Here is a 24,477-nt window from a genome sequence, read left to right on the forward strand (position 1 = left end):
TTTGTCTCTTTCAGACAATGTGTTTCCTTAAATATCATCTGACACAGCTGTTTCTTGTCGCACAGTTTTCTTTTTCAGCTTCACGGGCGACACTGGGGGAGCCGGAAGGAAGACGCGTTGCTGAAGAGACGTGCTGCCGGAGGGAAGACCAGACATCACAGACTGATAACACCACACAGTTCAACCGAGGCCTGGGCAAGCCTTTTAACACAGTTCCAATCTCAAAACATTTTTTGTTGTCACCTTTCAATATCACTCACGCAAGATTTGTTTGGATGAGCGTCGGTGTTATGGGTTGTTACGGGGACTTGTTGAGATGCTGAGGTTTGTGGGCTCCATGCTCGTTGCGTTGTGTGCTCGCACGTTGTCTTTGAAGTCACTAGCTGTGTTCGGAATCGCTCCCTATTCACTATATAGTGCACTATATAGGGCGTCAGCCATTTTGTTTGTAGTGTCCGAATTCTCCACGGAATTTTCGTTCCCTATATAGTCCACTATTTATTACCCACAATTCACCTTGATTTGCAGGGAACAGTGCATGTACCCTACATTTTCTCCGTTCCCTAGGTAGTTCACTACATGGTGAACCCTATATAGGGAATAGGGAGTGAGGGAACGAGGGAGCGATTCTGAACACAGCTACTGGAACCATGAAGGGGTGGGGGGCGCACACAGAGATGACAATGATCATTAAATATCCACTCCAGCCTGAGAGAAACACAGGGAGAGACGCATCCGCTCTCCACACTGTATTATTTAGTTGAAGTCATCTTCACTCATTACACACAGCTCTGTTTACCCATCTCCTTGCTTTAGTATATCTTTAATTGTAATTACTTTTTATTTATTCATTACTTCACACTTGCTTTGGCAATGTAATCATGTTCCCCATGCCAATAAAGCCCTTTGAATTGAATTGAACTAAAATTAATTAAGACACAAGTGGAGGGTGGATAGTGACTACTTCGATGATGTCGATCTTACTGGAGGTGAGCCCTGCGTAGTCCAGGGGCCAAGACAGATTTTGGTACCACCTGAAGGGACCAAACATTTTTGGTATTTTTGACTTCCTCTATGTCTCTAGTTTATATTGTGGTATGATAGACCTCTCAATCTGGTAGCTTAATATTTTTTGGGGGATGATCTTTGGATCCTCCCCAAAATCGAAAAAAGAAAAGAAAAAAAAGAAAAAGTGAAAATTGAGGCTTCTCCAAAAGGGACAAATTTGCACTGGATGTTCACAGACAATTGGTACACACTAATCAGTAAATGTGTCTTCAGTACCTTGCTCCTTTCATGAAATGTGTGCAACTAAACACATATCATAGGCGGAAATAGAATAAGGAACACAAAATCCAGAAGGCATGTATATAAATATTTGTTATTATTAAAGAAAAGAAGCCAGTCACCCCAAAATGACATTTATATGTACTACAAATGTTATTTCTACATAAAATAAGGTTATTATACTACTCAACCACACCATCTGATGTCACCAGCCCCTGACAGGTAGCTAGTGCAGCCAGCACTTCAAACAGACAAATGGAATGTTGCCCTATTTAGTCCAGGGGCCAAAGGGCCAATTTTCGGTGTTGAGCTGCAGAATTCTGGGTTGGGAGCCATCAGAGCAGGCTCCGCCCGGCTACCCTCACCACCAGTGGCAGCCGAACACCAGCCCAGGTGGTGGCCCTCGGTTGGCAGACTTTGCTTCACTTGCCGTGGTTAATCGCAGCTACTGATGGGGGGGCACCACGAGAAGGTGTCTGCCTCGCTCGCTTGTCCCGAAATAGCAGCTTTACCCTCACCACCGGTAGCGGACAGCGAAGCAGGTTGTGACGCCTTCAGAACGGCGTCCCCCAGGGATCTGTCCTGGGCCCCCTCATTTTATAACATCTACACCTACAAGCTGCCGATCACAGTCTCCAGGAAGTATGCCTACGCAGACGACCTCGCGCTGGTGTACTCAGCTGGAGGCTGACAGGCCGTGGAGGAGAGCCAGGACATGCAGACACTAGCGGCATACCTCCGGAAATGGAGACTGAAGCTCAGAGAGGCAAAGATGTTGTCGGTGGTCTTCCACCTTAACAACAAGGAAGCCAAACATCTCCGAATACACATCGATGGAACACCCCTGCCATGCTGCGCCGAACCAACCTCTTTCGGCGTGACGTTGGATAGGTTGCTCACATTCCGCCGACACCTCGAGTCGACACCTTGAGTCGATGCGCAAGAAGTTAACAGCGACTGGTCCGATCAGGCTGGGGCGCCGGGGCAAAAACACTGCGTATGGCAGCCCTAGCCCTGGTCTATTCGACCAGTGAATACTGCGCACCGGTCTGGTGCCGCAGCGCCTCATCGATCCGCCTATCAACGAAGCCTTGCGCATCGTGACAGGATGCCTGCGTCCCACTCCTGTGGACAACCTTCCCATCCTCACAGGCATCCAGCCCGCAGGCCCCGCCGCACAGAAACCACAGCACGTCTCGCCTGCCGGGCCGTGGAGCCTAACCACCTGCTCCACGACAGGCTCACTGCAACAGCGGAGCCTCCCCGGCGACTCAAGTTGAGACACCCTTTTGTTCCTGCCGCACGAGATGATCTGTAGCAATGCAGAGATCTTAACATCAGTGAGGCAGGATGGGCAGATTACAACTGGCATGCAGAGTGGGAGGCGAACACCTCTAGACTCCGTGATTTCATCCCGGACGCCGGTCCTTCACCCACCAGGATGGACTTACCCAGACCGGCGTGGGTGAGGCTTAACCGCCTCCGGACAAAGAAGAAGAAGAAGAAGAAGAAGAAGAAGAAGAAGAAGAAGAAGAAGAAGAAGAAGAAGAAGCAGAAGAAGAAGAAGAAGTGACTACTTGAGAATGAAGCAGTGGGGCAGTAAAAGCAAGGGAAAGAGCTGCAGACTGTCAAAAGAGTTAGAAGTGGAAAGGTAAAGAGAGAGAGACTACTGCCTGTAGCTGCATCTCTCTACACCTTAATGATTCTACAGACACTAATTATTTTCCTGAAGACGGATCATGGAGAATTCCATCGGAGGCTCAGCTCATCCATGTTAAAACACATGCCCCCGCATGCGCAGTCTCTCACGTCTTGCGTTACTGGATTAATTTAAGACACTACTCACATACTTAGCCTCGCACTATTGCCAGGGTCAACTGTGTGAAATACAATAACTCTACTGGGATCATAACAAACATAATGGAAATCCATGTTTTGCCCAAGCAGTGAATACAGTGTGTCTGTGTGTGTGTGTGTGTGTGTGTGTGTGTGTGTGTGTGTGTGTGTGTGTGTGTGTGTGTGTGTGTGTGTGTGTGTGTGTGTGTGTGTGTGTGTGTGTGTGTGCGCGGTCTGAACGGACGCATCTTTGCCCGTTTTGTTATGCATTGAAAAAGGCCAATCCCAGGGGCCGTCGCCGTGATTGAATCCCGACACTCCACCGGGCTCAGAAAGATCATGGTTGTCTATCTCACATTAATATCCCCTTCTATTCATCCACACAGAGGCACCCACCCCCCCCTACCTACACACACACACACACACTTATCACTCTCACTCCGACACACACACACACACACCCATCCTTCCTGTTTTCCGGCCTGCTGAATTAAGGCCGACACCCCCCTGAGGAGGTAAACAGAAAAGCAGGAGCGCGGGCAGGCTGAGGTATAGCTAGCCGCCTCCTGGAGCACGCTCTGCTCCTCTTCCTCTGGCCGGCCCGTGGATCACATATTGAAGTGCAGGTCACGCACGTTCAGGAATACAGACGGGCAAGTCAGTCGTTCTGGCTTGTCAGTCAATGATTTAAGGTGTGAGATTAAACAGGAGCCATGTGTGTGTGCGTGTGTGTGTGTGTGTGTGTGTGTGTGTGTGTGTGGAAAAAGCAAGGTGAGAGGGTGGAGCGGTGGAGGTAAAGCTTTAGGCTACACAAGCTTTGCACTGTGTATCTGCGGGCTAGCAGCTCAGCCCACTCCCAGAGTCTCAGTGAACCACGCTGTTGCGTTGAGCCAGACAGTGTTAAGGAGTTGGATTTTCTACCAGCCCTGAAAAACAAGCACAGAATGACAAATTCTTCTCGAAAAAATAATGAGCGCTTCACAATTCTCTGGAAAACTCCGACAGGTTAATGAACAATGGCCCAGGTTCTTCTTCAAAAGATTGTTGTAGAGTGTTGAAGCAGGGAATAAGCAAGGGGATCACTAGTGAGCATTGAGTCGGTGTGTCCGGACTTCAGGGGAGGAGGAAAAAGCCCCCCCCCCCCCCCCACCCCCACCCCCCGCCCCCATCATCATCAACAGGGAGGAAGTGGAGAGGGTGCGCCACTTCAAATTCCTAGGGATGCCGATCTCTATGACCTGACCTGGACACACAACACAGAGGCCATCCTCAACAAGGCACAACAGCACCTCTACTTCCTGAGGTGCCTGCGGAGATGGGGCATGAAAACACCACACACACACGCACACACACACACACATTGAGGTACCTTGCAACAGATTCTGCACTACTGCACACTTGAACAAACACCTAACAACACTTGAATAATTGATCACTATGCACAACTGTATACTTGAACGTTATTTAATTGCACTGCCTACATCATGGACACAGGCAGTCATCCATGATCGGATGGGATAAGTAGATGAGGATGATACTGATAGACTGTTAGACGACAGATAGTATATAGGGCCTAGTAAATTGCCAATTTGGGAACCTTTAAACATCTTGCTGAGTACCTAGGACTGGAATGAGGAGCTGATTAGCACTGATAAGAATCTGTAAGGACAAGCGATTACAAGAATCCAATCTACCGGCACCTGTAGTTGCTACACATGGCTAATAAACGTTCTATTCTATAGAATATAACGTTGTGTGTGTAGATATGCACGCTATTGGAAGCACAAGGAAGCCTACCAGCCGGTCAGCATCCGAGTTCCCACTCCACCCAGTGGTCAAATTGGGCATAGCACCCCCATGCTGTTGCTGTGGAAATTTCTGTCTCAGAGTATTGTTCAGGAAAGATTCAATGCCAATGTTCTAAGTTTAACAAAGTTTATTACCTAAAGAAAATACACAAAAACTCAACTGCAGAAGGGGTCCGTCCAACTCAGCTTGCGTCGTGCACACAGCAGTTCACACAGTGAGAAATGTGGCCCCAATTAGGACTCACAACAATCATTTATCCAATCAGAGAGCAACCTCGGTATCTGGGCCTTTTCCCAGCCCTCGCTTCCCACCCCCTAGTCCAGCTGGATTCCAGTTTTGTCCACAGAGAGACTGGCATGGCTGGGGTGCGAGCAGAGACAGTCACTTCTACAAAAACATAAGATTACAAAGTACACAGCATTCTTTCTCTAGCCAAGGTATGAGAGACCAGTTCTGTGGCTTAAACAGCAGACACTGTTAAAGAGATCTAACTAAGGTCTAATATGTTGAATGAGTTCAAATAATATCTAATAATGCAGAATTTCCATTACACTGTCCACACCCTTGGTAAACAAATGTGTAACAACTAAATGTGCCTAACGAGGAGCTACGCACAACAGCTGGCCAAAAGGTTGTGATTTTAGCACAATGTGGTGGAGCAGGAGCTCTTGTGTGACCTTTCTATTTCTGAACTGTTCATTTTTTTTGTCCTGCAGCACTAAATGGATGTACATAACCTTCTCATGAACCAGTGAAGAGAATACAAACAAACACATGCACTTATCTGGCCCCCGGGTGATTACTGTTTTTTTGCTTCCCTCTGGAATATGTAGAGGTGGGTCGTATGCCCACCTCCCTTGTTCTCTGTAAAGCGCATTGTGTTGCCTCTGGGTATGAAATGCGCTATACAAATAAAGCTTTGATTGATTGATTGATTGATTGACATGCATGCAAACAGACAGGCAGATGAGAATACAAACACATGCATGCAGACAGACAGGCAGATGAGAATATAAACACATGCATGCAGACAGACAGGCAGACGAAGAGGAGAATACACACACATGCATGCAGACAGACACATAGACAGAAAGGCAGGCAGACGCAGAGACAGGAGGGCAGAGAGACAGGCAGACAGGAGGGCAGACGCAGACAGGAGGGCAGAGAGACAGGCAGACAGGAGGGCAGAGAGACAGGCAGACAGGAGGGCAAAGAGACAGGCATACAGGAGGGCAGAGAGACAGGCAGACAGGAGGGTAGAGAGACATGCAGACAGGAGGGCAGAGAGACAGGCAGACAGCAGGGCAGATGCAGACAGGTGGGCAGAGAGACAGACAGACAGGAGGGCAGAGAGACAGGCAGACAGGAGGGCAGAGAGACAGACAGACAGGCAGGCTGTAGAAAGAGGGGGATCAGGAGTGGTGAGAGAAAGGATCATGCATATTGACAGGAACCGGACACGGAGAGATGAATATATTCAACCCCCGGCCCGGTAGAAGGAGATGAGCTGAAGGAACTGGAGCCGTACGGTGAAGTTCACCCCCTCAGGCTGTGTTGCGTCAGGGAGCACTGTTGATTGACAGGTGGGAAACTGACATTTCTTTGGTCACTCTCCCCTCTCAGCATGGCTTCCTTACTTCGGAGTGGAATTTGCATCAATCTAATTAGCTATGGGGAAATCCTGGCATGCCCTTACAGACACAGGCACACTCTCTCTCTCTCCGTCTCTCTCTCTCCCCGTCTCTCTCCCACTGAGAGCAGTTCCACCACCTGACATCCATTCCATTAATATTCAAAAGGTCTCACGCTCAGATGCATGTAGGCTACAAAGCGCTATGAATTTTAACTTCAAATCCAGCCCGTCAAATCCTCAGATCTCCCGTCAAGAGCCGTGCTGCTCTGCAGTCGTGTTGGTGGAAAGGTGATGATCTCATATCATGAACACAAGCAGGTCTGTTTCCAGTCCGTCGAGTGTGTAGAGACATCTCCACACGCGGTGCTCGACACATCTGTCATGTCGTGTCATGGGAGCCGTCTGGCCTCCTGTGGGGACATTCTCTAGCATGCTGTCGGCTTATGAGTCTGAGGATCCAACGGTTTCCAGCAGGCGTTGTCTTCATTATGTACTCGTCAGTCAAACCCAAGTGGGCGCGCTACTAGTTGTCAGGCCAGATTGTGTTGTTTAAGTACACCATGCTTCTATTGTGTGTCTGTCACATACTTTGTAAGGGGGACAGCGGGGTTTGTCTAGAAGGAAGAGAAGAGGTGAGGGTGAGAGAGGGGGGGGGGGGGGAGCGAGAGATCCTAATAACGATAAGCCAGAAAATAAATGCATACTCTGGGTGGGTTCTTCTTAATGCAAATAGCAGTTCTCTTTCGATGTGTTTGTTTTCTTGTTCTCTGAGTGAATGCATAAAATCCCAGACAGTATGGTAATACAAGACTGAATAAATGAATGCTGCTTCAACCTCCCACCCCACCCCACCCCACCCCACCCACACCACACACGTGCGCGCACACACACACACACGAGACATGGGAGTGTATTGAAAGTAGCAACTTTTTATTTGAGTTACAATTATTTACATGTAAGCAAAGACAATGTCCTTGAAACGGGTACAAACTTTTTTTTTCATGTTTTTTTTTTATTTATTTTTTTACTTCCTGCAGTTGTCTTTTTTATAGTTTTTAGTTTTACTTCAAATGACACGACTCCGAAATATGGTATAAAATAAAAATATCAGCCTCAGAAAAGTAGTCTAGCATTCTAATGTCCATTAACCACTATGTACAGTTGTATTTACATCCTAAAATACCATTCAGGACCAGCTTTTTTGCAAATGAACTTACAGTCGACATGAAGGTTTGCTGCATCACAAAGCAGAGAAATGACAAGAATCTGCTTTGTGTGTGGCTGTCATTCAAGCGGTATCTTACTGGAGTACGAGTCGGGCTAGTTTATCTGAAAGGGTGTTCAAGGGCACTGGCGAACCTCGTGATTAAACGGGAGGTTATCGTTGTGTTCAACATGGAGACAAACTAAAAGCACAAACGGACTGCTGAGAGCGGTTAGTCACTTCAAGCAATGCGTCGTACCAAACAAAATCTATATGCAGGGATCTTCAGAGGGGAAGAGTGTCACATTGTATCAGTCGAATAGCTGAAAATAAATACATAAAACCACAATAACTTCATTGCTATTTTAAAAACACAAACCTCAGTCTTTAAAAATATATCAATCATAGCAATACTATTAAAAATATATCAATCATAGCAATATTGTGAATGCATAAATTTAAGTTAAATTTGAAGAAAAGACAAGTCAGTTTGGGAAGGGGAACAGGCTTTAAAACACTATCATAACAGCATTCACTTTCAAGTGTCATTACCCCCCCCCAAAAAAACAAAAAAACTTAAATTACATGGTTTTATTCCAGACCTGCTGATTTATTTGAGATAAAATTAATTCTGTTTAAATGAACATGCCCCGAAGGCAAACATTAATGACTGAAAAGATTTCGAAAAGTAGGCGAACGTGAACTAGCTAACTTCCAGAACTGAGCAGATGAAGGAACAATCAGAGATGAAGTCAAGGCTTGGAGATTTCCCCTTCATTTCTCCACTACCAGAGCAAGCGAACGGGCTAAACATGTAGGAGAACAGACTGATCTAATGCATGAAAGGGGACTTTGCGTTATGCTAAACCATTAATGATTTCATTCTGGGGTGATGTGTTATGCTAAACCATTAATGATTTCATTCTGGGGTGATGTGTTATGCTAAACCATTAATGATTTCATTCTGGGCTGGATGAGGCAAACATGGGAGAGTTAAATGTTTGATATGATTCAGCTCACGTTCAATTCAGCGTGAACGCTGCCCTGACCGACCACCTGTGCCTGTAGCATGATTCTCTAGGCCCTGAGGGACAATTGTATCTTCCTGGATCAATGGTATACTGTGTGTGGGAAGATTTGCAATGCATTGATTTGTAAAAGACAACGGTAGCCCAAGTCAGCTAGCGTGGCTTTGGTTCAGAGGGTGCTCCAAGTGTGTGTGTGTGTGTGTGTGTGTGTGTGTGTGTGTAGGTGTGTGTTTCCTCCCCAGAGAGAGCACACGATGAAGTGAAGTGATGTAGAAAGAAACTGTCAACACTTGCGTCCCCTTGTGGGGTTGCCAGATCTGACAAGAACCCCCTCCAACGAGCAGTAATGAAGTGTCTGTTAACAGTGCTCCAGGTAGTCTATGACCCGAGACATGGACTTCTGTCCTGTGGTGCCCATGGCACACTGTGGGAAGAGAAAGGGACCAAGTTATTGCAAGTGTGCGTGTGTGTGTGCGTGCGTGCATGAACAAGGATTCCACCTGAGCAGACATGTAGCACACACATGTGATTCACCAGGATAAACACAGCACCTGCTGACTGTCCCTCCCTCCCACGCTGTACTTACCGTGAGGTTCATGAAGTTCACGAACTTCTTCAGCATCTCTGTCATGATGGAGAAATCTCCTTTGGGTAGGTTGTCCCTCACAGTAGTCACATTGACCTGAGAGAGAGGGAGAGAGGGGAAGAGAGAGAGAGAGAGAGAGAGGGGAAGAGAGAGAGAGGGATGGGCGAGAGAGAGAGGAGGGGGAGAGAGAGGGGGGGGAGAGAGAGAGAGAGAGGGCAGAGGGAGAGAGAGATAGGGGGGTAGAGAGAGAGGAAGAGAGAGAGGGGGAGAGGGGAAGAGAGAGAGAGCGAGAGAGAGCAAGAGAGAGGGGAAGAGAGCGAGAGAGAGCGAATCAGTATACGGGCCCTCAGTTAATTGGTGCAGATCAGCGGCAGAATAAAACCAGGACTGCTCTGTGAGCATGGGGACAGCTCTGTGAGCATGGGGACTGCTCTGTGAGCACGGGGACAGCTCTGTGAGCACGGGGACAGCTCTGTGAGCATGGGGACCGCTCTGTGAGCATGGGGACCGCTCTGTGAGCATGGGGACAGCTCTGTGAGCATGGGGACAGCTCTGTGTGCATGGGGACAGTTCTGTGTGCATGGGGACAGCTCATGCGCGTGTTCGTACCTGACTGCCCTGGCAGAGACAGCCCAGGAGCAGAGCCGTGTAGGAGGCCACGATGCTGTCCTCCATGTGCTTCCCAGCATGCTGCAGCGCTGCACCGCCACGCAGAGAGAGGGGGGCGAGAGAGGAAGGGAAAAAGAACAGGAGGTATTTGGTGGTGGTGCCAATAGTGCTGAATCTTAGGATCATTTTAAGCATTAGACTTGCGCACACAAACACACACACACGCGCAAACACACACACACACGCACGCACACACACACACACACACACACACGCGCACCGCTCCTCACCTTTGTTGAGATCCAGCTCCTCTTCCTCCTCCTCCCTCTTCTCCTTCTCCTTGTCGTTCTCGGCGTCGTTGGTTTCCGAGGCCACCCACTGGATTTCCCCGGAGGTCTCCTGCCATTCGCCGCTCTGGTCGTGCTGCGTTTTGGGCGCCTCGCTGATGAGGTCATCGGTCTGCGCCTCGGCCAGTATGGCTGCTCGCTCCCGCTCTAGGAAGAACTGCGGAGGGGGGGGGAATAGTGTTTGTGAGGAGGAGGGAGTGCACAGGGTCCAGATATTCAATAAGAGAAGTCGGCGTCGATGTAGTCCGACTCAGCGGTTTGTAGGTTTTGGGGATGAGCCTCGTCATTACTAGGGCTGGGTATCGATTCAAATTTCAAGAATCGATTCGATTCCGGTTCAGAATCGATTATCACAATTCAATTCGATTCAATATCGATTCGGTTAGTGTTACTAAAAACTTTTTCTTTTTTAGCTGTAGCCTTAATTACATGACTGCCAAGTTATGCAACACATCAGTACTAGGGCTGGGTATCGATACTGATTTACAAAAATGAATGAATGAATGAATCATTGAACGAATGAACTATTCATTCCTTCATTTATTCATTTATTAATTAAATAAAAGATCGATTTTGGGATTCATGAATCGATTCTGAATCATTTGAAAAACAATTGATTAATCGATTTTTTAAACCCAGCCCTAAGTTGAACGGTACGTGCCTAACACACAACGGTCACTTCAGCAGGTCAACTCTGGGGGTCACTCTTACCTGCACCAGGGCCGCCAGAGCCCCAGAGGTCGGGCCCTTGGCCTCCTCCTCGGTCGCCTGGGCCTGAGCCTCTGTGGAGGCTGCGGCCGGCTCGGGGGCCGGGGCCGGGGTCTTCTCCGGCTCTGCCTGGACCAGGCTGTCCTCTGGGCAGCCGGAGGAGGTGTAGTCCATGTCCACCAGACAGTGAAGGTTCCTGGCGCTGTACTCCACCAGGTTAATCAGCAGCCCCAGGCCCTGGAGAGGAGGACAGGAGGGTCGCTAAGATTATTTTGTCTATCACATTACAGTCATTTAGCAGACGCTTTTATACATTATGTGGAGAGTGTGTGTTCTATATTGTTGTGTATTGTTTTGTGCGTTGTGTTTTGTCTTGTGGATATCTGTACATTGCCTGGTTTGAAATAAACTACTACTACTACTACTACTTTTATCCAAAGCGACTAACAATAATTGCATATAACGTAGGAAAAGCTTCACCAGACACCAAAGTTCACCAGACACACACAGACACACACACAGACACACACACAGACACACACACAGACACACACACACACACACACAGACACACACACACACACACAGACACACACACACACACACACACACACACACAGATGCACACACATACAGGCGCACAGCTGTGCTGCTCTCACCAGTACTCGGACGTCGAAGCGCTGTTCCTGAGGTAGGTAGCGTGGGACCCGGAGGACACAGTTGAGGGCCGTCACTATGAGCTGGTCCTGCTCTCCAGTCTTGGTGCTCCCCCACTCTGAAACACACGACACGGTCACACCCCTTCACACACGACACGGTCACACCCCTTCACACACGACACGGTCACAGCCCTTCACCTCACTGTGACAAGACTGCCACGCGCCTTAGAGCAACAACAAAAAGACTCAGGCATGAAAATGGGTCAGGGGTGAAAAAGGTGAGAAGGATACGAGACCTGGAACCTACTAGGGGGTCCCGGGGTTATGCCCCTCCTCCCAAGTTTTTTTTTGTGGAAAAATGAGCTTCCAAATGCTCATATCTGATTTCTTTTAGATTTACTCTAGTGGTGGTCACATGCAGAATTACAAGATCGCACAAAACAAAAGTATGAATGTATAGACTTCCTTGTATACTCCCTGTATACTTCCTTGAGGCGCCCCGGTTGCTCACCGGGTAAGGCGCGCACCATATGAAGGCTAGTCCTTCGCGCGGCGGACCCGGGTTCGATTCCCGTCTCGGGTCCTGTGTCGCATGTCCTCCCCTCTCTCTCTCCCGCATTTCCTGTCTCTCTACACTGTCCTATAACAGTAAAGCTGAAAAGCCCTAAAAAATATCTTAAAAAAAAATACCCCTTTATCTATTTTAGACGTGACGGCGGTTGAATAAACGGCGGTCGGGAGGGCTGTACCGTTGTCGTGCGTGAGGTTGAGCAGCACCCCGATGACCGCCCTCATGCAGTCCTCCACCGCCTTGCCCACGTTGCTGAAGCTGCAGTGGGGCAGCGCCGTGCCCGACGAGCTCAGGGAGTTGTTGGCCTCCCGGCTGTAGCGCTGGATCATGTCCTGGCAGTAACACAGGCCCCTGAGGAGGTGGAGGGGAGGAGGGGAGAGGGGGAGGGAGGGGGAGAGGAGGAGAGGGAGAGAGAGGGAGGGAGAGAGGGAGGGAGAGAGAGAGAGGGAGGGGGAGAGGGAGAGAGAGAGAGAGGGAGAGGAGGAAAGAGAGAGGGAGAGAGAGAGAGAGAGAGAGAGAGAGAGAGGGAGGGAGGGAGAGAGAGAGAGAGGCTGCTAAAGGCTCACCGTTCTACTAGTGATCCATCTATATCGGTGATGCATGTGACACACGGCCTTTCGGTAGTATATCTTTTTTGCGGTGTCTCCGTTTTTCTCTTGGCGTCTCACCTGGCGGAGGAGACTATGAGCTGGGAGTCCTTGTAGGCGATCAGGTAGCCCTGGTTCTCCGGGTTCTGCACGGTCACCTGGGGCAGGAACGCGGACAGACGGACGGACGAAGACGCGACAAGAGGAGGAGGACAATATCATTAACGACGACTCTGTGATGAGGTAACCCCAGAGCTTTTCAGAGGAGACTAAACGTGCGCTAGATTACCGAAAGGCTCTCCTCGACGCGGTCACTTACGCTCTCCAGGACTCTCAAACACCTCTCCGCCCCCCACAGGGAGGCCACCAGGTGCTCCTTATCGTCCTCTTGGCTCAAGCTCTCCACACACTCTTTCACTGCAGGCAACACACACACACGCTGTTGTTATGGACTGTGTCATGGCACTGAAGGTCAACGACTACAGATTATAAAATAACACGGTTTAAATAGACACATCGATCAAGGTCTGGATGATGAGGTGAGGATACTACAAAAACAAGCTCACACACTCTTACCTCACCTGTCCTGTATTCTCACCACACACTGCTCTTATATTGCTTTTGTGCTGCTACACGCCTCGTTCTGTACTGGGCTGCGCATGTTTGTGATGTTATTTGTCATGTCCTGTCAGTTTTAATACCGTTTTAATATTGTCCTCTGGTGTTCTTTTATTTATTCTCCATCCCCGTCTTTAGGGGGCCTCTTGCCTCCCATCAGGCTCTTATTGTGAAGAATTGTTTTGTCCGTGATGCTCCTTGTACCTGGAATACTCTATAACAGACTCTAAAGCTTGAGGTACTTCCTTCAGTCGCAGAGTTTAAATCCATGGCTCTAGACCTTTGTACTTCAACCTGTAACTGTTTTTAATTATTATTATTATTATTATTATTGTATATTGTATTTGTTCTGTTGTTACTTGTGTATCTGTGTGAACTTGTCAAGACTGTAAATGAGGGAAACCTCAGTACCTCAATGAAATTGCTCTTAATTGACTTGCCTGATTAAATGAAGGTTAATGATGATGATGATGATGATGCACACACACCAGTAAGATGATGATGATGAGGATGATTACGCACACACACCAGTAAGCGCGCCCACTGCCCACCTTTGTCTACGATGTGGTCCAGACCCCCCAGCAGACGCAGCTCCTCTTTGAACCAGTCTCCCGCCCTCTTGGAGGTCAGAGACAGCAGCGTCTCCATGGCCAGGTGACCCGACTGTGATGGGGACAAACAGCACGACACGTCGGCCATCGTCTTTTCCTCCCGCGTTTCACACCCGAACCGAATCAATCGACGATCATGAGCATCGACAAACTAACCCCGCCCCCCACCACCACGCCCGGCCCGACGTAACCACGCCCGACCCAACCACGCCCCGGCCCAGCCTGACCCAACCACGCCCGACCCAGCCCGACCCAACCACGCCCTGCCCGGCCACGCCCGACCCAACCACGCCCGGCCCAGCCCGACCCAACCACGCCCGGCCCAGCCCGACCCAACCACGCCTGACCCAACCACGCCCTGCCCAACCATGCCCGACCCAACCACGCCCTGCCAAGCCTGACCCAACCACGCCCTGCCCAGCCTGACCCAACCACGCCCTGCCCAGCCTGACCCAACCACGCCCTGCCCAGCCTGACCCAACCACGCCCTGCCCAGCCTGACCCAACCACGCCCAGCCCGGCGCGACCCAACCACGCCCAGCCCGGCGCGACCCGCTTGCACCTCCACTGACCGTGATGTTCTCCAGGTCCAGGTGCTTGTTGTGGACCGTCTCGCACAGCTTGCGGATCTTCTCCTTGACCTTGGCCATCTCCTTGGCGGTCAGCTGGTCCTGGTGGGCCGAGTGGTCGTGCTCCAGCTCCAGCAGGCGGAGCATCAGCTCCAGGCTGGCCCGGTCCAGGTCCATGTTCAGACGGTCCCGGCTCAGGATGTACATCAGCGAGGCCGTGCACAGGGCCAGGTTCTGGCAGGGAGGAGGGGGGTGGGGGGGGTGAGGCGAGGAAAGGAGGGGAGAAATTATATTAACTTAAATATTAGATTTATTTTTCCAGAGGCTAAAATAGAGGATAGTAATAATAAGTCATATTAGATGGTAAGGACTCTAGTTTATGAATATTTCAATTTTATTTAAAGTAGGCTGCACCAGCTAATGGTGTGGTACAAAGAGCTGGGCGGGTGTTCTAGTTATATAGGAAGATAAAGTGACAAAGCGCCCTCTAGTGGTACGGCTCGCACCGTTTTATTAAAATGCATTGAAATTTTTTAATAAAAATAATATTTTTGGCTGCATTGAATTGTTATTCATTCCTTATTCAATCGTTTCTAAGGCTAACTTACATTGAGTCATTGTTTATCGATCAATCAAATTTTGATTGTGTCTGTGCAGTTAAAGACAGAATAAAATGTTTTACAATGGTTTTTGGAATGCTGGGTGTAAACTGACTACAATACCCATGATGCACACACCCCGTGTTGCTGTTACACAGATGTGCTTCCTGGCTATGTCAATAGATTAATGTCTTGGTCTGTCCTGTAAATTTGGTCAGATTTGTCTATTGTCAACCCTACCATTGTACACAGTAGTAGATAGCTAGCTAGCTAGCTTGCTAGCGTTAGTCAAACCAAGCTCATTCAGACGGGTCTTGCCAAACAGAAAATGGCCACTAGCCGTGATGCTAATTTTCGCCATGTTCTACTCCGTTCACTTATGCTAACAACGCTAGCGATCAGAACAGTTTTACTGATCTAGCAGTCAGAAATTTCAACCAAATTGCAAGAGGTGGACATCACTGGATTTCTCCCCTACATAATCTACTAATGTGCTCTAATTCAAGAGCAACTGACTCATGTTTACGAAGCACACCAACATAGTGCTCTGGTCATCTGCACTCTCCAGCGAAGTACTCAAAACGCGGCAGAGTACCCGGATGTGTAGTACGCTGTAAAATAACTACAAATTAAAATAAATTAAAAGTACCTTTGAGAAACTGTACGTTATTACGATGCAGCTTTATAAAGTTGACTTGAATAGTTTATCGCTTCATCATCCAAAATGGTATGTGTTGTCGTTAAGTTTCGTGTTGGTAGCGATCTGTAATTATTTCAACATTTTCTCCCATGCAGAAGACAGCGTGGGTGCGAACCGAACCAGTAGAGGGCGTAGTTTTATTCTTTGAGTGTGTGGGGGGAGGGGGGGGCGAGGTGAGACTCTTACCGGGTGCTGTGGGGCATCGCTGAGCATCTTGAAGACCTGCGCCACCTTCCCTCTGGCCCTCAGATGCATCCGGAACCCAGGCATGGCACACCTGGTGGCCAGGCTGATGATACTGGGGGGGTGGAAAGGGGGAGGTAGAGAGGGGGAAAGGGGGAGGTAGAGAGGGGGAAAGGGGAGGTAGAGAGGGAGAAAGGGGGAGGTGGAGAGGGGGAAAGGGGGAGGTGGAGAGGGAGAGAGTTGGAGCAGGAGAGGGACGCAGGGTGGTAGAAGAGTGTCGTGAATACGAAGGTCAAGTTCATTAAATACGCAAATAAATGTAAAGCGGCTTCGCCCTCTGAGACTAGAGTATATCCTTGAGAGGAAGCGGTTGAAGAGTGCGAGTTGAAAGGGGTGTGCTTGTTTCGAGGGGCAGGGCGGGATTGTGAGGCGTGTGCTTGCCTAAGGCAGCGCGTGTTGAGAGGCTGGGTGCTCTTCAGACCCGTCTCCAGGTACTCGAAGTCGTCTGTGAACTCCTGGTTCTCCCCGAACTCCACCACGTCGTTGAAGTGCTTCACGTGTTGTACGACTGTGTAGAGCTGCGGAGAGAGAGGAGGAGAGTTGAGAGTGTGTGTGTGTGTGTGTTTGTGTGTGTGTGTGTGTAGAGCTGCGGAGAGAGAGGAGAAGGAGAGTTGAGAGAGAGAGAGAGAGAGAGAGAGGTGGTCGTGTGTGTGTGTGTGTGTGTGTGTGTGTGTGTGTGTGTAGAGCTGCGGAGAGAGAGGAGAAGGAGAGTTGAGAGAGAGAGAGAGAGAGAGAGAGAGGGTGTGTGTGTGTGTGTGTGTGTGTGTGTGTGTGTGTGTGTAGAGCTGCGGAGAGAGAGGAGGGGGAGAGTTGAGAGTGTGTGTGTGTGTGTGTGTGTGTGTGTGTGTGTGTGTTTGTGTGTGCGTGTAGAGCTGCGGAGAGAGAGGAGGAGGAGAGTTGAGAGTGAGTGTGTGTGTGTGTGTGTGTGTGATGTGTGTTTGTGTGTGTAGAGCTGCGGAGAGAGGAGAAGGAGAGTTGGGAGTGTGTGTGTGTGTCTGTGTGTGTGCGTGTGTAGAGCTGCGGAGAGAGAGGAGGAGGAAAGTTGAGAGAGTGTGTGTGTGTGTGCGCGCGTGTAGAGCTGCGGAGAGAGAAGGAGAGTTGAGAGTGTGTGTGTGTGTGTGTGCGCGCGTGTAGAGGCGGAGAGAGAGGAGGAGGAGAGTTGAGAGAGTGTGTGTGTGTGTGTGTGTGCGTCCTCTACTTCAAGTGCAAACCGACTCTGCTCCATCAGTTCCATTAGCTGACGAGGCTAATACTGCCTCATCAATAACATTCCACCGCTGGCAGTGAGAGAGCCGGATCAGTGTGTGTGGGTGTGTGTGTGTATATGTGTGTGTGTGTGCTTCCTCAGCTATGTCTCCCCGGCTCCCTTGGATAACCCTCAGCGGCCTGCGGTCAGTCCTGAGCTCGCTTGGCTCCAGAAGGCTCCGGCGCTCTTACCATGGGGCATCTGCTGCTCGCCGTCTGGCCAAGGGCCAAAACGCAGAGCTGCCAAGATAGCTGCGAGCCAGCCTTAATGAAACTCCACAGCCGTACTGCGTTTCCCATGAAACCACGACACCCCTACACTCGCTGAGGGCACACTTTAAACTGCGCGTATGAAATTGATAACGCACAGCAGCGGAGATGAATCCCTAGATAAACGCCATGCATGTAAAAAGTCGTGGATACGTGCTTTAGGGGTAGCAGAGAGCAAATGGGTTTTTTTTCTGTCAAATTGCCTGGAACTGTTTTAGATGGTTGGTCAACAAATGAACTTGTTTTAGGTCGTACAATGGCTGAAATGTCAATGACATATTAGCTCTTTCTACAGTATATGCATTTTATAAATACACTACCGAAGACCCACTTTACAAACTGAATAAAAGAACCGTTCCAAAAGATTAGTCAACAAACCCAATACCCATTGAGGTATTACCCACTGATTTTACCCACCATTTTTAAACTACACCATCCGAAATATCACATTTGCCTGCACTTTTATCTCAATTGAGACCGTAAGGTGACTGCATTTCCCAGCATGCCTCACCTCCTTGTGTTCCTTCCTGCATTTGAGTGCTGTGACAATGTCCTGGTAGGGCTGGGTGGGGATGGTCACCGATTTGATGACCTTGGGTGGCGGAGGAGGAGCTTTGAACAGACCGTCGTCTTTATGGCTCTTGGTGTTGGCGTCTTTATGACTGCTCGAAAGACTGGCCTGAAGAGCACAGCGAACAGAACAGCATCACTCAGAACAGAACAGCATCACTCGAAACAGAACAGCATCACTCGAAACAGAACAGCATCACTCAAAACAGAACAGCATCACTCAAAACAGAACAGCATCACTCAAAACAGAACAGCATCACTCAAAACACAACAGCATCACTCAAAACAGAACAGCATCACTCAAAACAGAACAGCATCACTCAAAACAGAACAGCATCACTCAGAACAGAACAGCATCACTCAGAACAGAACAGCATCACTCAAAACAGAACAGCATCACTCAAAACAGAACAGCATCACTCAAAACACAACAGCATCACTCAAAACAGAACAGCATCACTCAAATCAGAACAGCATCACTCAGAACAGAACAGCATCACTCAAAACAGAACAGCATCACTCAGAACAGAACAGCATCATTCAGAACAGAACAGCATCACTCAAAACAGAACAGCATCACTCAGAACAGCATCATTCAGAACAGAACAGCATCACTCAAAACAGAACAGCATCACTCAGAACAGAACAGCATCACTCAGAAAAGAACAGCATCACTCAAAACAGAACAGCATCACTCAAAACAGAACAGCATCACTCAAAACAGAACAGCATCACTCAAAACAGAACAGCATCACTCAGAACAGAACAGCATCACTCAGAAAAGAACAGCATCACTCAAAACAGAACAGCATCACTCAAAACAGAACAGCATCACTCAAAACAGAACAGCATCACTCAAAACAGCCAAGGACATCAGAAACTCTTCTGAACATGAAAGCGTTGCTGAGTTGCCACTAGGACACCTCCCAAAAGTCTTTGTTTGTAAATATTGGATGCATTAACCAGTAGGGCTGGGTATCGAGTCGAATTTCAAGAATCGATTCGATTCCGATTCACAAGGTTTGGAATCGATTATCACGATTCAATATCGATTCGGTTAGTGTTACTAAAACCTTTTTAGCTGTAACCTTAATTACATGACTGCCAAGTTATGCAAGACATCAATACTAGGGCTGGGTATCGATACTGATTTCCAAAAATGAATGAATGAATGAATCATTGAATGAGTGAATGAACTATTCATTCCTTCATTTATTAATTCATTCATTAAATAAAAGATCGATTTTGGGATTCATGAATCGATTCACAATCATTTGATTCAGAATCGATTATTAATCAATGAATCGATTTTTTAAACCCAGCCCTATTAACCAGTACGGGAGCAGATGTGTATTGGTAGTGGTTCTGACCGGAGCGGTGTGGGAGCGCGACAGGGGTGGAGGGGGCATGTCCTCGGGCTCCGGCTGGTTCCAGTGGCGGGCGTTGTACACAGCTTTGGCCGGAGACTGGAGGGACAGGACCAGAGTCAGTCAAAACACAGATCTTCATAAAAAGACTGGGGAATACTGGACTCAGTCCTGGCTACATGTACATAAAACTGCATCAGACACGATCACCAACCCAACACGTCCCTAAAATCTTAGCTTCAAAACGCTTCAGGGATGCCCCCAATAAATAAATAAAATTCTGCTGATACCGATCACAGATTGTTTATCGTATATCTACCGATACCGACCGTTTTCATGTTTCGTTATAGCAGTAATAGGTCGAACAGTCTCCATTTACATACAATTCATCCATCAAAGTATAAAAAGTATCCGCATTATATTTTTCCTACCCCAATATTTACTTGATCTTTATGTAAACAAAAAAAGCGTGTGCGTGTGTTCTAGGTAGCGCAGCGTGATTTAACCAGATAACCGGAGGGAGTAGCGACCATATACTACATTCTCCCGAGCCAGAGAAGTGACTCCACTCCAGGCCTCGTTTGTCCCGCCCCCAGCTCGGCCAACGGAGATCCTGGGACTGGGACACGAGTACGGGAGAGACAGGGGGAGTGTGTGTGTGTATGTGTGTGTGTGTGTGTTGTGTTGGCATACATTGCAGATGGCATTAGTTGCATCTGTCTCAGACACTCACAGTTCCACACCGCCGACATGTTTTATGTTAGCTAGCAAACAACAAATTACACCGACTCCACGCTGAGAACTGGCTCGCAACGGGTTAATGATCGGTTTTTGCAATCGGTGACTAGAAGGCATCATTCCCCCGATCTCATAATTATACTGAATATCTGCAGACTCCGCTGGCTGGCCGATCCATCGAGGCACCCCTCGTCCACTTGTACCTTTCCGACCTTTTTGGGGCCGCTGAAGATCTTCCTGCAGACCTCCTTGGACTTGTCCCCCTGTTTTCCTGAGCGTCCCGTCTGACCCTCCGACCCCCCCGGGCTTGAGTCATCAGAGAACTCCAGAATATCTGAGGAGGAGGAGGAGCACGACACACTGAGTAAGAATCACAGGATTACAACCACATTTCACTTTTGGGTCCAGACACAGCCTGTAGCTCAGTTGGTAGAGCGGGTTGTTCAATGATCGAAGGGTCGGTGGTTCGAATCCCAGCTCCTACTGTCCACATGTCGAAGTGTCCTTGAGCAAGACACCTAACCCCAAATTGCTCCCAATGAGCAGGTTAGCACCTTGCATGGCAGCTGCCGCCATTGGTGTGTGAATGTGTGTGTGAATGGGTGAATGAGAGGCCATTGTAAAGCGCTTTGAGTGCCACTAAGGTGGAAAAGTGCTATACAAGTGCAGTCCATTTACCATTCTTAGATGCAGCTACAAGAAAAAGCAACAGTCTCAGAACTCATGCTCGTCTGACCCAGCGGTCTTTCTGTCTCACCTGTATTGCTGCAGCTCTGAGTGTCCTGAGGGTCCCTGAGCTGGGGACAGTTGACGTTAGCGGACACAGCCGCCGCCAGGGCCGCAGCTGCCGCCGCCGCCGCCGCCTTCTTCGCCTTCCTCTTCTCCGCGGCCGGGGAGTCCTCGTCTTCGTCGCTGTCGCTCTCGCCGAGGTCGTCGAAGCCGAAGTACTTGATCTTGTAGCTGTTGCTCCCGCCGGCCGCCGGGTCCGCCCCCTCCTCGCCCTCCTGGCCCTCCTTGTCCTCGAAGCCGAAGAACTCCAGCTTGGTCTCCTTCTTGGTCTTGCTCTGAGTGGGCCTGAATCTGACGGATCGAGAGATGACCGTCGGTCATTAGATTACTCAATAATTGGTTCAGAATGTATTTAACTGGTTGAGAATTTTTCGTCGACCTTAGTGACCACAGCTCAAAAACACCAAGATGACACATGGGGTTCATCAAGGATCAATTCTAGGGCCCCTACTTTTCAGTCTGTACATGTTACCCCTACGCATTGTCAAATAGATTAGGTCAAAAAACCCAATGAGATTGAAAACAGACCAGCACACTCAACTCAACTGGTCCAAGCATCTCCCAGAACCGAGGAGCTGCGCAAGACATTCTAACGGATTTATAATGCTAGTTCTGATTAAAAACGGCGGTGTTCGTTTACCTGCTGTGTTTGGGAGGCGGCGTGTCCGTCTTCTTTCTCATCTGTCCGGCCTCGCCCAGGTCAGCAGGGGGCGCAGTAGCGGACAGCTCGTCAATGCCGCGCTCCATCGAGTCCTGGATGGTGACGTTACACACCGACAGGCAGGACGGGTGAAGCACCGTGTAGTCCCGTACCCGCCCCCTACCCCTGCCCGCCGGCTTGGCTGCTGCGCTCGCGTTGGCCACACTACCGGCGCTGCCCCCCGCAGTGGACACGGCGCTAGGCTTCAGTGCAGACGACCCGCTGTCGGTCACAGAGGAAGGTTTGCTGTCGCCGGCGTCAGAGGCCTTCGTGGACCGCTGGTACTTCTTGCAGTTGGAGGGCCTCAGGAGGAACGGAGAGGGAGGGATGGTTTCGACGGGCTCCGCGGGAGGCGCCTGGTCAGCGGCCTTCGCCCCGTCAGAGGAGAGCCCATCCTGGGAGTTCCCACTGCCCCTGGTAGCATCGGTGTCCATGCTCAAGGAGGGAGAGCGGGACCCCTCGGTCCCTACCGAGTTCCAGTCATCCGAGAGCTCTTTGGAGACGGTGGGCAGAGCAGAGGTGGGCCTCTGGTTACTCTCTGGTGTATTCCTGTACGAGGACAGGCTGTTCTCTTTAACACCCTCACTCGCAGATAGTTTGACTGTGAATTAAACAAAGGGTAATGTTAACAGTGTGGTAAGAGAGACCTTTACAACAAAACACTGCGCAGGGTTTGTTTGCTCATTTAGTAAGCTTTCGTGCGCAGACACAAAAGATATAAGCCAGAAATCTTTAAGCAGCCATCCTCCTTGAGAGTCAAATTCAAGCAGACTGAGCATGCCCATGATTCCTATAATGTGGATCTTCCACTCACTCCTAAGGCACCATCTGGTACGTAATGTTTACCTGTAGATGTGGTGCTTGCAACTCCACTTCTATGCACTGGTGCTGTGGATGTGGCTGTGCTTCTTCCACTTCCCTGGACTAGGGGGGTCTTGGTGGCATCAGCCTCCTCAGATTTAGTCTGGGGCGCAGAGTGAGAGGTGACAGGCTTGGACTCTTCATCGCTGTCGAAGCCAAAGGGGTCCTCGGAACTATCATCGTCCTCGATCCTGGGCCTTTTGGGTAAGTCGACGACCTCTGGTTTTAGGGTAGGCCTCTTAGAGCCGAGCTGGGCCTTGTACGTGGTCTCTCCCCATTTGGTGCTCAAGGTGGCCTTCTTATTGGAGAAGACCTCGTCAAATTTGGAGTTGGCCTCCCCACCCTTGCGGCTGTATGTTTTACCAAATCTAGATGTCATGTTGGTTTGGGAAGGTTACATATTCTCTGTGGGTGTAAAAGGACATACAATCATACATTGGACGAGGAAGAAGGATATATTGAGTAGTCATAATTTCAACCATGCAGCAACGGTTATGTTTAGCTTGTTAAATATTACACTGCCTAGCTACCTACACATTTCTCTTGACAGTCAAGTAAGTGAGCTTCGTACACAACTCCATAATATTGCATTGACATAGCTAGCGTTATGCAATGCGTTGTTTTGAAAAGGGTCTGACAAGACTAACCGGGCCTGACTGCTTTAGATAACCAGTTGCTAACTTTAGACCTGATCCAACACAGTCTACTTGCTGGAATTGAACAGTTCTACTGAATGGTGTACTTGCCAGCGAGCAATAAATACATACATTTATTGTTATTCATTCTTTCGTGCTCACGTTATGCATAGCTTGCTGACGTTAGCTGTATCCCATGCTAACAAGTAACAGTCAAACTAGCTAAGTTACTACCAAGTTACTCTGTTTAATTAGCTCACTTTAAGCATTCGCAGGATTTCAGTAACACATCATTAAACGATGCTGATCGTAAACATGCGACTTTCCACGGAATGTGCGTCCCAAGGATTAGACGGAGCCCGAACCCATCACACCCAGTGCTAGCTCGTTAGCTAGACAGCACTAGCGATGTTTACATTAGCAAAGCTATCCAAACTATACTTTGTATCGATATCGACAGCTAGAGTCCAACTAAAACACGGGTCGATAACTATGAACGCAGATAACTAAAACTCACCACACACATCTAGCTAACGATGGAGCTTATTCTGCACCCGGCTGGGCCTCGTCTCTGGACACTGTACGCAATGCTCCAGTGCTAGCTAGCTAGGTGGCTAACAAGCTAGGTGGCTAACAGGCTGCTGCTGCTAGCTAGCTAGGTGGCTAACAGGCTACTGCTGCTAGCTAGCTAGGTGGCTAACAGGCTACTGCTGCTAGCTAGCTAGGTGGCTAACAAGCTACTGCTACTAGGTGGCTAACAGGCTACTGCTGCTAGCTAGTTAAGCAAACGCACAAAACAAGCGCGTAACTCCACAACGAAACAAAATCCTAAACACCGGAAATCTGTATAATTTGACACATTGAAAGTTAAACAACTATTACAGCGTTGCAGATCCAGCTATTCTTAATTGATAATCATATTCCAGACTTTATCCATTTTGTACATACAGTGTCTGCCATTAAAATGTCCCCTCCCTCTTCCTCCGCTGCCAAGACCCTACGGCGTCACTTGTCCGCGAGCAGTGATTGACCAATCACCGACTGGAACGTTTGATAGAGGAGAAGCGATCAAGCCGTTATGTTAGTATACTCGCTTGT

The 24,477-nt window shown here is 49.0% G+C and overlaps 1 protein-coding gene across 4 annotated transcripts; it reads right to left on the reverse strand.

Annotated features, from left to right (window-relative positions):
- Positions 1-7,474: 7,474 nt before the first annotated feature.
- Positions 7,475-24,361, reverse strand: wapla (WAPL cohesin release factor a). Of its 4 annotated transcripts, none has more exons than XM_084461293.1 (20): positions 24,328-24,361; positions 22,730-23,149; positions 21,824-22,484; positions 21,152-21,474; positions 20,607-20,728; positions 19,660-19,755; positions 18,231-18,398; positions 16,586-16,722; positions 16,148-16,259; positions 14,666-14,896; positions 14,034-14,145; positions 13,184-13,281; positions 12,946-13,022; positions 12,456-12,628; positions 11,707-11,822; positions 11,051-11,284; positions 10,283-10,496; positions 9,993-10,081; positions 9,384-9,479; positions 7,475-9,221 (listed from the first exon to the last, which is right to left on the reverse strand). In XM_084461293.1, the coding sequence occupies exons 2-20, from the start codon at positions 23,121-23,123 to the stop codon at positions 9,156-9,158; spliced, it is 3,519 nt and encodes a 1,172-aa protein (XP_084317419.1). In that variant the 5' UTR covers positions 23,124-23,149; positions 24,328-24,361; the 3' UTR covers positions 7,475-9,155. The 4 variants fall into 4 exon arrangements, with proteins under 4 accessions (XP_084317419.1, XP_084317420.1, XP_084317418.1 ...); XM_084461294.1 differs by having other exon boundaries at positions 20,598-20,728; XM_084461292.1 differs by having other exon boundaries at positions 20,598-20,728; positions 24,262-24,328.
- Between the last annotated feature and the right edge of the window lie 116 nt (positions 24,362-24,477).

This window comes from Borostomias antarcticus, assembly GCF_949987555.1.
Source record: "Borostomias antarcticus genome assembly, chromosome: 2".
NCBI classification, from domain to species: Eukaryota; Metazoa; Chordata; class Actinopteri; order Stomiiformes; family Stomiidae; genus Borostomias; species Borostomias antarcticus.